Source organism: Ostrea edulis, chromosome 1 (assembly GCF_947568905.1).
Source record: "Ostrea edulis chromosome 1, xbOstEdul1.1, whole genome shotgun sequence".
In the NCBI taxonomy this organism is placed as follows: domain Eukaryota; kingdom Metazoa; phylum Mollusca; class Bivalvia; order Ostreida; family Ostreidae; genus Ostrea; species Ostrea edulis.
Genome location: NC_079164.1, coordinates 105308896 through 105327105, shown reverse-complemented (window position 1 = coordinate 105327105; position 18210 = coordinate 105308896). Strand labels below are relative to the sequence as shown.

The 18210-nt window shown below is 34.5% G+C and overlaps 1 protein-coding gene across 3 annotated transcripts in view; it reads left to right on the top strand.

Annotated features, from left to right (window-relative positions):
- The window catches only part of LOC125668114 (origin recognition complex subunit 2-like), a 36776-nt gene that overhangs the window by 18062 nt on the left and 504 nt on the right, over positions 1 to 18210 (top strand). Inside the window, exons 3-14 of one of the 3 annotated variants that reach the window (XM_056153167.1) lie at positions 1481 to 1603; positions 2606 to 2679; positions 3316 to 3396; positions 6596 to 6694; positions 9410 to 9508; positions 11101 to 11237; positions 11536 to 11747; positions 12820 to 12952; positions 14088 to 14187; positions 14363 to 14506; positions 16125 to 16358; positions 16870 to 16988. In XM_056153167.1, coding sequence (XP_056009142.1) covers positions 2634 to 2679; positions 3316 to 3396; positions 6596 to 6694; positions 9410 to 9508; positions 11101 to 11237; positions 11536 to 11747; positions 12820 to 12952; positions 14088 to 14187; positions 14363 to 14506; positions 16125 to 16358; positions 16870 to 16988 — 1404 coding nt within the window. In that variant the 5' untranslated portion in view covers positions 1481 to 1603; positions 2606 to 2633. Of the gene's footprint in view, positions 1 to 1480; positions 1604 to 1632; positions 1798 to 2605; positions 2680 to 3315; positions 3397 to 6595; positions 6695 to 9409; positions 9509 to 11100; positions 11238 to 11535; positions 11748 to 12819; positions 12953 to 14087; positions 14188 to 14362; positions 14507 to 16124; positions 16359 to 16869; positions 16989 to 18210 lie in introns of those variants that run through there. The other 2 variants (XM_048901907.2, XM_056153168.1) reach the window with 2 other exon arrangements.

Here is an 18210-nt window from a genome sequence, read left to right as displayed (position 1 = left end):
GAGTGCGGCAGTCAATCAATACGCCAGTTTCGAGATACAAACTCTTCTGTATAGGAGGTGCATTTAGTGGAACTTTGAATGCCTAAGTGGGACAGAGTGGATATACAGCCAACGAGGAAGACGATGAAATGTATTAAAAGTGGCTTCTCTTTAAATATGTAAATGTGGGAAATACTAAATACTATCGAAAGAAATGTTTTACCGAAGTGGAAACATACAAACAATGTATATTTGCAAGAAATATCTTGTATATGGTACTTATGACCAGCGAAATAACGTGATAGGATAAGAATTCTATGTATTAATTACCTCCTAAATACTTATCACTTACTTAGTTTGTGTATCAGTCGAATTCGAGTTATCAAACAGCGTATGAGAAACTTACTGAGTACATTCTCTTACGCTGTGATGAATATCTGTCCCACTCCCGCGTGTAAACAAATTCTTTCGCACCTTACTATGTACGAGAGTTCTCCAAAGGGAAATAACTCGAACGTATCTCGAAACCGGCGTATTGATATGACTGAAGCATGGTTACATGTATACATAGAAATCTGCACTGAATAAATAATGGGTTTACTCAACTAAAGAAACATCAGGACACAAACATGATAAGGATGAATTACTTTATATGAAATTGAGTTTTTCCTTTTTCCAACTTTTTTGGTGCCGCATTTTTAAAAAATATCGATTGGGATATTGGGATTAAAGCCAGGTTTGAGTCAGTTGATTTGGCTTGTTGAGCCACTGTTGGTGTTCCAGGTGGCTCAGGTAAGCAATGTGGCCCATGTTGTTCTTATAACCATGATAATTATGATGTCTATAATCATGATAATGCTTGTATAAGTAAGACATTTTTAGTCAACAATGCTTCATAATTATTCATCAAAGCTTTAAAAAAGTCAACTTAGGTACAATATTATAAGTACGATTTCAACAATATACATTTATTTAAGTAGAATTAATGCACACACTGTTTCAAGCGTGGAAATCATCCTATTTTCATATCTTCAATTTACCATATCCTGTCCCAGCTACACATGTGGACATTATCATCTTCCTGTTTTTTCATAAAAATACCATATTTGCATTGCAACCTTGAATAATGTTTTCATATTTTATTGAATACAACTTTGACTTAATACTCTAGATTCCTTATTTTACGCGACAAATGACTTGTATGCATCAAATCGCGTGAAATTGTGAGTTGTCTAATAATTGAGAGTATAAAACTTCTGTATTTTAGCAACAGAAAAGTTAAAGCAAATAATTTTATTTTCACGAATGATGCCTCTTGCAAATATATACAATGATAAATTCCTTGTGTATATTTAGGAATCTAGAATATTATGCAAAAGTCATTCACGTATTCACATTCCTTTCAAGATATGGTATACAATATATTACTTTAATTTGTTTTCATTGTTAGATATTCACAGAATTATATACTGTACGATTGATGACGTGAATTTGTTAACAGTTAAGCAGAAGAACAGACGGTCACTGCAGCACTCCAGAAGTCAATCGAAATACCTGTATACAGAAGACATCGAAATCACGGAAAAAAGTGACAGTGAGGAGGAAAATATTCAACTGCCAGCAGGTATTAGGGGGATTAATAGTTCAATGCTGAAAACAGAGCATTACCTCTGCAGCCTCACCAGAACTTGGACGAAAAGTCTTAGATATAAGGGGTATTACCTCTCACAGTGAAAGAGATAAAATATTTCAATGAAACAGAAGGGATGGTCAGGGTAAAGAAAAAGGAAGAATAGTGCACTCTATCCACTTTGAAATGTAAGAATGGTGTAATAGGATTTAAATGAATTTAAGATATAAAATCAGACATTCTTCCATTTTCTACTGTGATAAAATTCATAGATGCCATATCAGCCATTGTATATAGATGAAACTTTTTGAAAATAGATTCTACAAGCAAATTCCGTGAATTTATGTCCCTTGATTAGATTCTACAAGCAAATTCCATGAATTTATGTCCCCCGATTAGATTTTACAAGTGAATTCTGTGAATTAACATCCCCCGATTCAAGTGATATTTATCTGCTTTGTGCTTTTCAAATGTAAGCTGAGGACCTTGACCATTTGATTTTAAGAGTGATAGTGGTAGTCCTTTTTTTGATGGAGACTGAAATTTTAAAAAGTATCATTTGAGATATATCTGTAAACAATTTCATATGAATCAGTGATTGTAACTGCTTGACCTAAATCAGCATTGATGTTCTTTCAGTAATTGAAATTTTTCATGTGAGGTTTTATTGCTAGAGCTCAAGTAATTGATTTTTTTCTTTCTCGATATTCTGATATATGCAACCTTTCAAACTTTGGCTATTTCTAATATCAGAAGAGCAATGTAATATACATATACATAATCTCTCGATCGATCGAAGCAACTTCACACTCTTTGACCCCTGATAAACATTGCACGTCTTCAGGAAATTGACCACCAATCATATTCCAAGAGATGAATTAATAGCTACTGTGTAAAATGTTAAAGAGGATCGAGTTTTGGGAACCAGTTTTTGCAGAAAAAAAGCATTTTAATTTTTTTTAACCACATTTGACTTTATATTCCAAAACTGTTCAGGAAGAAGTTTTCTGAGTGTGACATAAGGATGAACCGGAATAACAATATATCCAAACTTTCTTTAGAAAGTGAAGGTATAATAAGGCTTAAATACACTTATACATAATTATGAGGAAACATTTAAAGTACACAATTTTATGATAAACGAGCTGACCTCGGCTTCTCCATCATTTCCCTATTTGGTAGCAGTAGTTCATTATCACCTGCATGTAGTGTGTTTATGCCTCAGCTGATTCGTTATGTGAGATAGAGCATGTTTCTGCATATGATAATTTTTTTTAAATCTGGGCAGATTACTGACAAATAAGTTGATGTTACAGGGATTTCAACAGTCTTGTTAAAGTCAGCATTTTGCAAATTTGATGGTCATCATAACCGTCTTATTCGCAAATACAAAATATCGCTGAATCGAATACTGTGTGATGTGTTTCATACCAATTGTTACGCTGTTCTTTTACCTGCTGATTTTGACTACGGATTACTCCATTTGCTTGATCAAAATATAGGGCTCACACTGACACAGTAGATGTGACCGGTCGACAGGGGATGCTTACTCCTCCTAGGCACCTGATCCCATCTCTGGTATATCCGGAGGTCCATGTTTGCCCTTCTCTTGATTTTGTATTCTTCGTAGGAGTTAAGATTGATCACTGTATATTATCTTCACTTACTGTGCATGCAGTAACTAACTGTACACTTTCTTTTTGAAGATGAAGAAGATGACCATGTTGCAGGAAGTGAAGTGTTTCATTTCAAAACAACAAAAAAGTCAGGAAGCATGGCTCAAAAAGGTGCGAGTCAGTTTAAAATTCTTACTCTATGAGTATGTACTGAATACATTTTTATGTTTAAGGATTAGATCAATTACTTAATCATTTCTCTTTAGAGATATTTGATTCAGTTTCTGTTTTTGATCACAATTTGAAAGTGAGCATCAAAGTCAGCCAGTCATCTTCCACCTGTTTGAAAATCTGTAAGATTTATTAACCCAACTTGACAGAAAGCCTCTTAAGTTGTAAGGAATTCAAATTCATTCTAATTATAAGAGCCTGGTTTCCTTTATCCTCGATCATTATAAAGATTAAGTTTGTTTGAATTAAGAATCTTTCCTTTGAATTGTTAGGGACTAATCAAGAAGATCAACTTGGGATTATTTTCTCTCAGTACATGTATAGTCTTATTAAAAAAAAGATTTTGAATGCGTGAATTTGTCATGTATATATACCAATCAGCTGATCAGACATCAGAATCACAACAGAATAACAGTAACAAAGAAGCTGTGCTCTGGAGTGGTATTGATTCTATCCATGCTCTAGCTACTGTCAAAAAATTTAAGTAAACCAGACAGTGTACCCCAGAGATTACAAAAATGGTTTCTTGGGGTTTTTCTGAAAATTAAAAAAACTGCACTGTGGTAACCGGATTTTGAGTGTATCAATTATTACACAATTATTTCATGCCTACACGGGGAAACGGTCAAAACTATTGTCCCAAGGTAGTGGCAAAGACGCAGGAAACTTGTCAGAGGCTGTAGGCTGAGGACAACAGTTTCATGGGTCTTCGCCACTACCGTGGGGCAATAGTTTTGACTGTTTCCCAAGTAGGCATGAAATAATTGTTTTATTACCTAATCTACTAATCATGCAACAGTTTCTCATGGGACTGGGAAACAGTTCGTAACGTGACCGGAAAACAGGTTGTCACGTGATCGGGTAATAGTAGGTCACGTGATGAACTGTTTCACCCCTGCCCATTTTGTGTACCTTTTCCTGCTGATTAAAGTTGGAAAACAGAAAAAAATATGTAATATCAATTTATATGTAGATTAGGTAATAATATAAGTTGGTAGTAAGACTTTGGGAACTGTGAACCTCCGGGCAAGACTAGGACAGTTAATTAGCTTAAAACTTCTGTGTACAATAACCATTTCATCACCTGATAATGTATATACATGCAATGTTTCATCACCTATTAATGTTTATATGATTATGTGCAATAACCATTTCATTCACTATTAATGCTACAATTTCCAATACAAACAAAATTTGAAATAAAATGATTCAAATGATACACGCTTCCTTCTGATAAGATGAATTAAACATGAAATACAGTGATAATGCGGGTCATTCAATAAATTGTTTCCGATTGTTTCCCTTCAACAAAGTAATTCCAGTGTGACATAATTAAGTTCATTAAATCAATTTCAGGGTGATGTAATCCATTTAATAGAGCAATTCTCCTGTGATGTACACCATTCAATAGAATGTTGCCATTTGATGTAATTCAAGTACAATGTTGATTAAAAGACTGAATGAATTGCGGTGCATGTATTTAAAGTTTATTTATCTATGCTTTATAATCTGCAAAGTGGATTATAAAAGAGCTTTCACTGACCCAAACGAGGTTATACTCGTATGATATGCCCCAGAATTAAAGTCATTCCTTATAATTTAATGCAAAAGACAAATGTACTAACCTTCATTTATCAAAATTGACATTAAATGATTCACTTAGCAACCACAACAAAATGTCTATAGCTGTAAATTAAAACAGCCATCTTAGTTCTATGGAGCTTATATATCAAAATATTATAAACGTAGTTATTGAAGTTTGTCATGACAGAAAATATGTGTAGGCAATGCATGCAATGCATATTTCACTGCCCTTTAAAGATTTATTTTTAATTTGCTCAACTACAGATCGAGAAAATATGGAAAATTGCATTGTTTAGGCCTACCCAAAATAAGTCTTCAAATATCAGAAAATGCAATAATTTGCAGCTTTTAACTCTATGAAAATTTCTACTACTGTACATGAAAACTTTACCCTTGCATGCAACGTTGTCGCTAATAGTACATTCAACACAAGAAAATATGTATTAGGAAGTGACAAATCGCAATCCACATGTCAATGTGACCAACGTCATTTGATTGAAATGTGACATGATTTTTTTGTTTGCTTTGTTGAAAGGCGGATCAAACAATTAAGCAATACTCCCATTTTTCCCCAGAGAAAATGTATTTCAAAATAAACAGGGCAATGTTTACTTGGTTCATAATTAATTTGAATATATCATCTGTGTTTTAATCTATTATTCGACCATCATACAGAAAAAGATTCTTTACAACAGTGATTTGCGTACAAGTAGATTCTATACGTCTTGCTTGACGAGAAAACAATCTATGTACTTAACGGAAGTATCTTATTGCACGTGTTGATTTTCTATTCCATAGAAAACCCAAAACAGTGCTGTGATGTAAATTTAGATAGAAAACAATAGTTCTGGCAACTGGTTGTCAAGGGGGTGTGTCTCCATATGAAACCCGTTTATATACAAAAATAACTGTGGCCTCTCACCTCTGTCGGCGCGGGTTTGAATCCCGCTCGCGCCGGTAAGTGAGAAAGTTTCCCAGTTTACTTGCAGAAGGTCGGTTGTCTCTTCTCAAGTACATTGTATCTGGGTTCTCTCTTCCACCAATAAAAACTGAGCGCCACCATATAACTAAAAAATTGTTGAGTGTGGCGGAAAACATCAATCAATCAACCTGCATTTCTTGATTTTAATTTGACCAATCAGAGACTAGAATACATTAAGAATCAAATTTTTGGGTATGGCTGATATTTTGGTTTCATGTTAGTCAAATCATCAAAAAATATTTAGTACATGTTTATTAACAGGAAAATATGATCATGTATTTTATTGAATATTTATTTGGTTAACGTAAGCCCCATTTATCAATGGTTTAATGATTGCCCTGTACAAGGCGAGCTATGTGAGCTTTGTCTAGCCAATGTTTTATATACAAGGCGAGCTATGTGAGCTTTGTCTAGCCAATGTTTTATATACAAGTCGAGCTATGTGAGCTTTGTCTAGCCAATGTTTTATATACAAGGTGAGCTTTGTCTAGCCAATGTTTTATATACAAGGCGAGCTATGTGAGCTTTGTCTAGCCAATGTTTTATATTTCTCTTTGCACTTGATATTCTCAGCATCTGAAGCAAGAACACCAAAAACTTCAAAATCTATACTTAAGAACAGCAGCTCTGTCTTGGAGAGGGAAGAATCAGGAAGTGTCACCCCACGAAGAGGTGAGATCAAGTCCACTGTCTGCATTACTAATAACAAAGTAGAAACACTCAAAAACCTTCGCCCTCACAGAATGCATCAACATGGAGAGTCTTTAGTCAACTAGTATGTGTGCTTAGTTGACAGTTAAGTGTACATGAAAGATGACATTACAACTGTATGAGGTAGAGAGATCTTTCATGGTTTCCTTACATGGGAGAATCATATCTGACATAGGTAGCTGCAAGCAGTAAACGGAAAAGAGTCGCCTACCATTGCTGAAGAATGTAAATAGTTGAGGTAGTAGGCTACATGGTATTAATGACTGACTTCCTTATGAACACAAGAACTGCATGTCACTGATTCCTTATCAATACTGTTTTCCTTGTCCTGTTAGATGCCAATGTGTAGCCAGTTAGCCAAGATTGTTAAGTGTCATTGTGTAGCTAGTTGGCTAAGATTGTTAAATATCAGCATTAGATGTCATTGTGTAGCAAGTTAGCTAAGATTGTTAAATATCAGCATTAGATGTCATTGTGTAGCTGGTTAGTTAAGTTTGTTAAGTATCAGCGTTAGATGTCATTGTGTAGCTGGTTAGCTAAGGTTGTTAAGTATCAGCATTAGATGTCATTGTGTAACTAGTCAGCTAAGGTTGTTAAGTATCAGCATTAGATGTCATTGTGTAGCTAGTTAGCTAAGCTTGTTAAGTATCAGCATTATATGTCATTGTGTAGCTAGTTAGTTAAGATTGTTAAGTATCAGTATTAGATGTCATTGTGTAGCTAGTTAGTTAAGATTGTTAAGTATCAGCATTAGATGTCATTGTGTAACTAGTCAGCTAAGGTTGTTAAGTATCAGCATTAGATGTCATTGTGTAGCTAGTTAGCTAAGCTTGTTAAGTATCAGCATTAGATGTCATTGTGTAGCTAGTTAGTTAAGATTGTTAAGTATCAGCATTAAATGTCATTGTGTAGCTAGTTAGCTAAGGTTGTTAAGTATCAGCATTAAATGTCATTGTGTAGCTAGTTAGTTAAGGTTGTTAAGTATCAGCATTAGATGTCATTGTGTAGCTAATTAGCTAAGGTTGTTAAGTATCAGCGTTAAATGTCATTGTGTAGCTAATTAGCTAAGGTTGTTAAGTATCAGCGTTAAATGTCATTGTGTAGCTAGTTAGCTAAGGTTGTTAAGTGTCATTGTGTAGCTAGTTAGTTAAGTTTGTTAAGTATCAGCATTATATGTCATTGTGTAGCTAGTTAGCTAAGGTTGTTAAGTATCAGCATTAGATGTCATTGTGTAGCTAGTTAGCTAAGGTTGTTAAGTATCAGCATTAGATGTCATTGTGTAGCTAGTTAGCTAAGGTTGTTAAGTATCAGCATTAGATGTCATTGTGTAGCTAGTTAGCTAAGCTTGTTAAGTATCAGTATTATATATCATTGTGTAGCTAGTTAGCTAAGGTTGTTAAGTATCAGTATTAGATATCATTGTGTAGCTAGTTAGCTAAGGTTGTTAAGTGTCATTGTGTAGCTAGTTAGCTAAGGTTGTTAAGTATCAGCATTAGATGTCATTGTGTAGCTAGTTAGCTAAGCTTGTTAAGTATCAGCATTAGATGTCATTGTGTAGCTAGTTAGCTAAGGTTGTTAAGTATCAGCATTAGATGTCATTGTGTAGCTAGTTAGCTAAGCTTGTTAAGTATCAGTATTAGACGTCATTGTGTAGCTAGTTAGCTAAGGTTGTTAAGTATCAGCATTATATGTCATTGTGTAGCTAGTTAGCTAAGGTTGTTAAATATCAGCATTAGATGTCATTGTGTAGCTAATTAGCTAAGATTGTTAAGTATCAGTATTATATATCATTGTGTAGCTAGTTAGCTAAGGTTGTTAAGTATCAGTATTATATATCATTGTGTAGCTAGTTAGCTAAGGTTAAGTGTCATTGTGTAGCTAGTTAGCTAAGGTTGTTAAGTATCAGCATTAGATGTCATTGTGTAGCTAGTTAGCTAAGGTTGTTAAGTATCAGCATTAGATGTCATTGTGTAGCTAGTTAGCTAAGATTGTTAAGTATCAGCATTAGATGTCATTGTGTAGCTAGTTAGCTAAGGTTGTTAGTATCAGCATTAGATGTCATTGTGTAGCTAGTTAGCTAAGGTTGTTAAGTATCAGTATTAAATGTCATTGTGTAGCTAATTAGCTAAGGTTGTTAAGTATCAGCATTAGATGTCATTGTGTAGCTAGTTAGCTAAGCTTGTTAAGTATCAGCATTAGATTTCATTGTGTAGCTAGTTAGTTAAGGTTGTTAAGTATCAGTATTAGATGTCATTGTGTAGCTAGTTAGCTAAGGTTGTTAAGACATAAGATACTGTATAGATCATGTGGAAGTTTGTTATCTCAGCAGCCACTATTCTTTCTAAATAAGGTAAATTTTAAAGTGTCCCAACCTAGAATATTTCTGTACATTTATAGATACAATAATCTCTGTTGTGTTATAGAATCTTACGATGTATCCAAGATTATCTTACCCGTTAAATCCTGTTGAATTTTACAATAAATAGATAGGTATAATTGCTTTTAATTAAGTATGCTAAACAGCAAAGAATAACAACAAAATTAAAAGAGATGTAATCAATGAATGAAGAATAACCATTGGTGTAATTTAGTTAATTTAGGATCACCAATAGGCATTCAATATGAGATAAAACCTGAGTTACAGATCCATTCTTTTAAAGACTTGTGTTGTTACAGGAGAGGGGACTCCTAGGAAAAGTACCCGAGTGAAAACGGAAAAAAAGGGGAGGAAACCAGAGGCCACCACACCATTTAAACTCAGGGAAAGGGCGGAGTGTAAGAATTGATTCAGTACACACATCTAGGAACAAAATTTGTTCCTCTCTTCTCCCATGATCTGTTGGCTAGAGATCATGTACGGTGCTCTCTCAATATATTGCCCCTCGTTATAATGCCACCCCCGCTTATTGCCTTAAAATCCTAAAGAACAGATTTTCTCCCATGTTAACACTCCCGTTATAATACCAACCAACCCTGCATAATGCCACTGATTTTCACAAACAAATGGTCAAATTTTAAAGGTTTACCATTGATAATAATGCCAATTACTTAACACCCATCAGTAATCACACCTGTACTTTGATAGTGTTGTGGTAAAGTGTGACTGTTTGGACAAGGTATTCAGGTAGCCAGGTTAATTATTGATAATTGCAGAATTGAACTGAAGATAATTTAAATGTTTATACAGAATGGAGTCGAAATAACTTTATGGTATTGAATTTCTTTTGATTGCTTTGTGAATTGTCCATAATGGTGAATTCGTTATTAATGCCATCCCTACTTTATTGCCCAAATTTTCTTAAACAAAAGTTGGTGATATATTGAGGGAGCACTGTATGTGCCAATAACTTGTGTGTGTGGCCAATGAACCAATTGTATTAGTAACATTTGAACTACCAGGGGTAGGCAAAAATGCATTATAATGTTCAGGGCTCGAAATTAACATATGCCCGTCAGTCTGTGACTGGTTAAAAGTATGGTGGACTGACTGACATTTGCTTTAGTCTGTCTGATGGAACGGGTTAATGTTCTAAAGCATCATTTTGGAAAATATACTTATGAAATTCTATACACACATTTGGCATGCTTCGATCTGTAGATATCAGACGAATCTGATTCGTAAATATAAATCCCATATTTAAGTGTTACAATATTGTCTGAGGCATATTGAGTTTAATTTCATTTTAATAACATTAATGAAATATGTTCAATCATTTCTGGAAAACTCTGTTGGACTGGTAAAATTTTCTGCGGACTGGTTGAAATTATACCCCATCAGTCCGACTGGACTGGTGACATAAAAAGTTAGCTTCAAGCCCTGATGTTGTGGGTACTTGTATCTTTGAGATCACTATGACACTACACATTGGTGTGATTTGGCACGGTCCAGTGGTTACATATATGACATGATGAAGTAATTATGTTTTTCTTAATTTTGCTTAATGATCCAGGAGGATCACAATTTAATCTATTAAGTGGCATTCTTGTCATTTTATTTAAGTAGAGCTAATATGTTTGTTGAATTCATTTTGTTTAAGAAGTAGAGCTATTTTGTTTGTTCAATTCATAAGAATCTAGATATGAGTGTTATTTTTCAACACTAATTGTTGTGTATTGAATAGGAAATAGAAATCCAAGAAAATAATCTATGCAAATCCATAATTGAAAAAGAATTTTTTTTGTTTGTATATTTGATGTATATAAAATGATACAAAAGGGCAAAGAATTTCAAAATTCGATAGTAAACATTTCTCTTTTTGAATTATTTCTTTCATCTCATTTAGAAAGATCTTAAGTTTTCAATTAACCAAAAAGTACATCAATTTTAAAGAATATTTGTGAGTTGTGCATACAGTGTATGATTATAGATATTTGTGACGATATTGATGTGGGCTCTAGTGATACTGACAGTGACGAGGAGGAAAGTGACCCAGAGACCTCAACAACCAGAGTCCCCCCAACCACTCCTAGATCCAGAAGAAAGATCCAGGAGGCTGCTGATATGGTTATAAATTTATCTAATAAAACATTTGTACTTTTAGACCTATTTGATTGAAACTTCAAATTAAAGAAAGACAAATTTTAATGCCTGCAGCTTCATTTGTGTGTTACCTGCAGAGCATGGCAGACACAAATGGATTACTATGTTCATATCTGTCTTTGTTTTTAAAAAAAATCAACCTTTTTCAATCAAATTATTACAAAATCTATTTGTCACAGTACTTTTACTCATCAGTCTTAAACCCTGATGTCTCTAAGAGATTTAGATTTTATTTTGAAATTTACTATATTTCCTGAAACAGCCCCACATGGTGGAAGAATACTTTGAGTTACATTCACAAGGCGGGGTATCAGTAACGTCTGACAGGACTCTAGCCAAATTAGGTGCCGGGAAAATGGACCAAGATTCTCTGAATGAACTCCTTAAAGGAGTCCCCAGCAAACACAGTACTGAATGTCAACAGATGTACCAAGAACACAGAGAACTGTTTTCCAAATGGATGTTTCACATATGGCATGTAGAATTTCAATAATACATTTATATATCTGTAGTGTGTTTTGAAGTGACCTTTTTAATCCCTAGAGATTCAAGATCAAGGGACATATTGTTTTTAGCATGTCCATCTTGTCTTTCTTTGTATTTCTGCAATCTGAACCTGTCATAACTTTTGAATTACACAAGACTTCATAGGTGCTGAATTGAAAGGTCTCTGCAAGGTCAGAATTATGTTGCTGGTAAAGATTAAGGTCAAGTTTGTCGTGATTGATTGCGGCCATGTTTGGAGGTCTAGGCGTTCATAAGCACTGTCATGTTGCTGACTATGGAGAACCACACCAGTAACTGACAAATAAATCTGATAGAAAACATTTTTGTTACAGAATCTCTAAGAGAATGGAGTAAATTTAATCTCTTTAATATTTTCGCAACACTTCAGACTTAATAAAGTTTATCATACATCAGATTTTTTATTAAATTCTACTGAACATGAGATATCAAAGCTGGTAAAAGTTTATTATTCTTAAATCTTCCTGTGGAATCTGATAACATCTATGATATTATAACAACACAAAAGGGGGAACAATCCTCGATTTTTAATCAATGTGAGTAGAGTAGTTTGAAGTGTAAAAACTGCAAGGAGTGAAATATGGATTCGTAATGCATAGTTCTAGTCTTGTATTAGGGATCTGTAAAGGCCGGTATACAGATTCGTAATGCAGAGTTCTAGCCTTGTATTAGGGATCCGTAAAGGCTGGTATACAGATTCGTAATGCAGAGTTCTAGTCTTGTATTCGGGATCTGTAAAGGCTGTTATTCAGATTCACAATGCATAGTTCTAGTCTTGTATTGGGGATCTGTAAAGACTGTGTATGATTGGGCTATTGAGATATTACTTGTGTTGTTCATGCAGAAAGCCTTTATTTATTGCTAATTGTGTAATAAATACTGTCAAAACACAGGTGTTATAGTATATCTAAACTAAAGATGGCGGGTAGCTTTAGGCTTTTGAAATCCTCTGAAAATTCATGTGGTTTCCTGTTTTTTCATGATAGATTATTTTACTAGATGTAATATTTTCTCATTGCAGCAATGGGTACAATATACTGTTACATGGCCTGGGCTCCAAGAGAACTCTTATGGAAGACTTTAGGAAGTCAGAACTGAAAGATTTAGATCAGGTTGTTGTCAATGGCTATTTCCCAAGTCTCACTATCAAACACGTAAGTGACAATTTCATATAAACTGTTGTAGAAAAGTACTACAGGGTGTTTTATGACAGGTAATGTTTATGAAAGTAAATTTGTATACTGTAAAGATTATGAATTCGTCACAAAGAGAAACGGAATGACATTAATGAGTAAATACTGTTTAACTTGGAAATGTGAATCTTTAGTATAACACAATGTTTCATTTTGTTTTACCTGTAATGGATGTTGAATACCTGGAAAATTCAACGGTAGAATTGATTTAAGTATCCATGTGTTAGCAGTATATGATTCATATGATGTATGTGTCAGGTACTGTAAAACAACTTTTATTTGTTATGACTTTATTTTGCGATTTACCAGCTGGTTTGTGGCAAGAAATATCCACAAAAACAATCTTGTGAACCTTGTACACATTTGACACACATGAATAAAAGTTGTTTAACATTAACAGAGTATACATGTATCAGTTTACAATCTAATCATGCTCGTCATTTTCCATAACCGGAATGAAGACTCAGGCATGGATTGGTGCAAAGATTGCATCAAATCGATGCATTTCTTCACCAGAAGCGCGCATGTGGACGACGTTAAAAGGGCAGAACCAAATCCCTATATGATATGTTAATATTTAGATTTTCATCAGATTCAGTTTTGGTATAAGTGGAAATTGATAGTGGTAGAATACCTTAGATATGTATGATCTCTTAAATTATGCATTTAAAAGCTCGTGTTTTGTATTGTAACGTGTGGCTGTGATGTTATAGAACTTTACATTTGTGTACACATAGCTACTGACTGTTGACATCGATCTACATACGAGGTTTATTTGCGGTTACAGAAATAGCCGAGTAGTTACGATTGTATCAGTATACGGTGTATTGACATAATTCAAGAAACTTGCCAAAAATTAAGTTTATGAAAATGTAAATGTAATTTGAAATTTTGAATTGGAATTGTGTGTACTGTAAATATATCAGTCTAAGGATTTATTTGCTTGCACTATTGTTGCTATTAGTTTTATTTTTATATTAGTCAGAATCAGTTGTTTTCTTTGCAATGTAGTATAAGGATAAGTAGAATAGAATTCTGTTTCTGCTATAAAATGGCTAGATGTATTCATATTGATGCCTTCTCTGCTGGCTTTCAGATTTTGAATACGATAACAGATGAAATATTGCAAGCAGAAAGCAGCTATAAAAGTCCACTGGATCAATTTGACTTCATTAAATCACAGTTTGAGATGAAAGGTATATCTACTGAACAAACAATATGGATGTAATCTGAAATGGATTTTTCAAGGTTTTTAGTAGTTGATATCAGAAACAAAGGTATTTAAAGATAGATTTTTAAGGTCTTTAAAGATAGATTGTTTAAACATTTTTTGTGATTACTGGTTTCTAAAAATTGATTACTTTTCTCCAGATTATAGAGATTTCTTCCTCATTATTCACAACATAGACGGGGTCATGTTGCGTCCGGAAAAAGTACAAAATATCCTGAGTTTATTGAGCCAGATTAGGGGATTCCACATTGTAGCATCCATTGACCACATTAATGCTCCACTCAGTAAGTACTGACATTGTGTCACATTAATGCTCCACTCAGTAAGTATATTGTGTCACATTAATGCTCCACTCAGTAAATACCGACATTGTGTCACATTAATGCTCCACTCAGTAAATACAGACGTTGTGTCACATTAATGCTCCACTCAGTAAACACAGACATTGTGTCACGTTAATGCTCCACTCAGTAAACACAGACATTGTGTCACATTAATGCTCCACTCAGTAAACACAGACATTGTGTCATATTAATGCTCCACTCAGTAAATACAGACATTGTGTCACATTGATGCTCCACTCAGTAAATACAGACATTGTCTCACATTAATGCTCCACTCAGTAAATACAGACATTGTGTCACATTAATGCTCCACTCAGTAAGTACTGACATTGTGTCACATTAATGCTCCACTCAGTAAATACAGACATTGTCTCACATTAATGCTCCACTCAGTAAGTACTGACATTGTGTCACATTAATGCTCCACTCAGTAAATACAGACATTGTGTCACATTAATGCTCCACTCAGTAAACACAGACATTGTGTCACGTTAATGCTCCACTCAGTAAATACAGACATTGTGTCACATTAATGCTCCACTCAGTAAGTACTGACATTGTGTCACATTAATGCTCCACTCAGTAAATACAGACATTGTGTCACATTAATGCTCCACTCAGTAAATACAGACATTGTGTCACATTAATGCTCCACTCAGTAAGTCCTGACATTGTGTCACATTAATGCTCCACTCAGTAAGTACCGACATTGTGTCACATTAATGCTCCACTCAGTAAATACAGACATTGTGTCACATTAATGCTCCACTCAGTAAACACAGACATTGTGTCACGTTAATGCTCCACTCAGTAAATACAGACATTGTGTCACATTAATGCTCCACTTAGTAAATACAGACATTGTGTCATATTAATGCTCCACTCAGTAAATACAGACATTGTGTCGCATTAATGCTCCACTCAGTAAGTATATTGTGTCATATTAATGCTCCACTCAGTAAGTATATTGTGTCACATTAATGCTCCACTCAGTAAATACAGACATTGTGTCACATTAATGCTCCACTCAGTAAATACAGACATTGTGTCACATTAATGCTCCACTCAGTAAATACAGACATTGTGTCACATGCTCCACTACTTCTTTACCACTGGATATCAAAGAACGAAACTGAGTACATATTAATAATGTAGAGAGAAACTTCTCTCAAAATTATGAAATTCATGGCCTCAGGGTCAGGTGTCTGGAGCTAGGACAGGGTGTCAAACTCTCAAAAATTATGCAGTATGTTTTATTTTTGTTGGTTGTTTATTTATGCATGTATATCGTGATAATTTATATGAGATGGATATTGTGAGGAAGGAGATGTCCAAGATGAACATATTGTTATGTACATGTGTGTACAAGGGATGGATGCGTGTAACATTAAATTTCTACAAAGATTTTTATGATAAAGTTCAATACATAAATGATAATTTCAACATGGCAGACTTTTGTCCTGTGTTTGTGGTAACTGTTGAATACATTGCTTTTTAATGAAGTTAACAAGGCAGGAATGTTTCAATTGACTACAATAAAGGTAATTTCTATTCAAAGTATGGGACCATACAAAATGCAGTCGATACCGCTGGTTATGGTATGACGTGACCACTTACTTGCCATACAAGGATGAAACCTCTTATGAGAACTCACTGTTGGTACAACAGACCGGGTCTCTGGCTCTCAGCTCTATGTCCCATGTAATGAAAAGCTTGACCACTAATGCAAAACAGATATTCTTGTTGCTGGCCAAACATCAGATTGAGAACAAGGATAGTAGTACTTACATAGGTAAGATAATTTTTTGTTTTTTGTAAAAATAAAGGGGGGGGTGAATTGTAGTTTGTAACCTCTTCCATAAAAAGGGGTTAATGTAGGTTATAGCTTACACTGTGTTTCATACCAAATATAAAATCCATCTTTACAGTATTAACAACACAAAATCCCCCCCCCCCTTTTTTTTCGTAATATAGCTTTACGTAGTGACCAGTAGGCAATTAATACATTTGATATTTTGTTTTTCATTAATGAGTACAGTCTGTAGTTCCATTAGGACTTCTGTTGTGTCAACAATATTTTCTAAAATTTCAAGAAATAGTTACAGTTACCCAATTTTCAACTAAATGAAAGTTTTGAAATACTACCCAATAAATTTATATAAATATAATTTCTTCAGTTGGGCCAGTTTACTACCTTAGCTTTTTAGTTGGTGGGTGTGAATAGAAATAATGCAGATTTTGATTAGGAATTAAGGACATTATGCCGATAAGTGCTATAGACATTGATTTTTATTTCTCTTCAGGTATGTCCTTACAAGATTTGTACCAGAGGTGCAGGGAGTCTTTCCTCGTGAACAGCGATTTAACACTGCGTGCTCAATTAATTGAATTCAGGGATCACAAGCTGATAAAGTCCAAAAAGGTCACAATAATTTCTTATTGATATTCTTTATACTTTTGTTTTTGTTAGCTCACCTGAGCTGAAAACTCAAGTGAGCTTTTCTGATCACCTGTTGTCTGTCTGTTATTCTGTAAACTTTTTTCTATTTTTGATTTCTTTTCCAGAACCACTGGGCCAATTTCAATCAAACTCCTTGGGTGAAGGTCTTTCAAGTTTGTTCAAATGAAGGGCCATGCCCCCTTCAAAGGAGAGATAATCACAAAAATGGGTGGGGTCATTTAAAAATCTTGTTCTCAAGAACCACTAGGCCAGGAAAGTACAAATTTACATGAAAGTTTCCTGGCATAGTGCAGACCCAATTTTGTTAAATTCATGTCCCCCGGGAGTAGGATGGGGCCACAACAGGGGATCAAAGTTTTACATCCAAATATATAGGGAAAATCTTTAAAAATCTTCTCAAGAATCACTGGACCAGAAAAGTTTACATTAACATGAAAGCTTCCTGACATAGTGCAGATTCAAAATTGCAAAAATCATGGCCCTTGGGGGTAGGTTTGGGCCACAATAGGGATCAAAGTTTACGTGCGAATATATGGGGAAAATCTTTAAATATGAGCCAAGGTGACTAAGGTGAGCAATGTGGCCCATGGGCCTCTTGTTGATACATGAAGTGCAAATTTACTGGGATTCCAACATTTGCATGATTAAATTGATGTTTTGTCTCCAATGCCTAAGCTTTAAGAGGACAACTTCGATCCAAGTTTGTCCATCGTCTATAGCTATTAGTCTATATTTGTTACATCAACCCAACATGTCATTTTGAAAACTTTGCCCTGGCAGATGGACCATAATTTCAAATGTCTTTATATGAAAATATACAGCTAAACTATAGAAATCTTCTCGACAAAACAAGAATTCAGTTGTCCATTCACTCTGTAAGCATTCTTATATAGTGTTACAGCAGACTGAAGTCCTCCATATAAAGTTTCGGCCAAGTAGTCATTTACATTGAGGGTTTTTTATAATAGTGTTCTGTTGGGAATATCATCAGAAGGACCATAAGGCTACAAAAAACATAAAAACAAAAAATCGGTAAACTTGTCTAATCCGGTTATTATACAAACTGAATTTTTGTGTAAGCCATACACACCTTTCATCAAATGGAAAGGTTTTCTCTGGTTTTAAGCATATCCTGATGAGACAAGTCTCACTGTTACAGTAAAGCATTGTGATGTAATTTGTA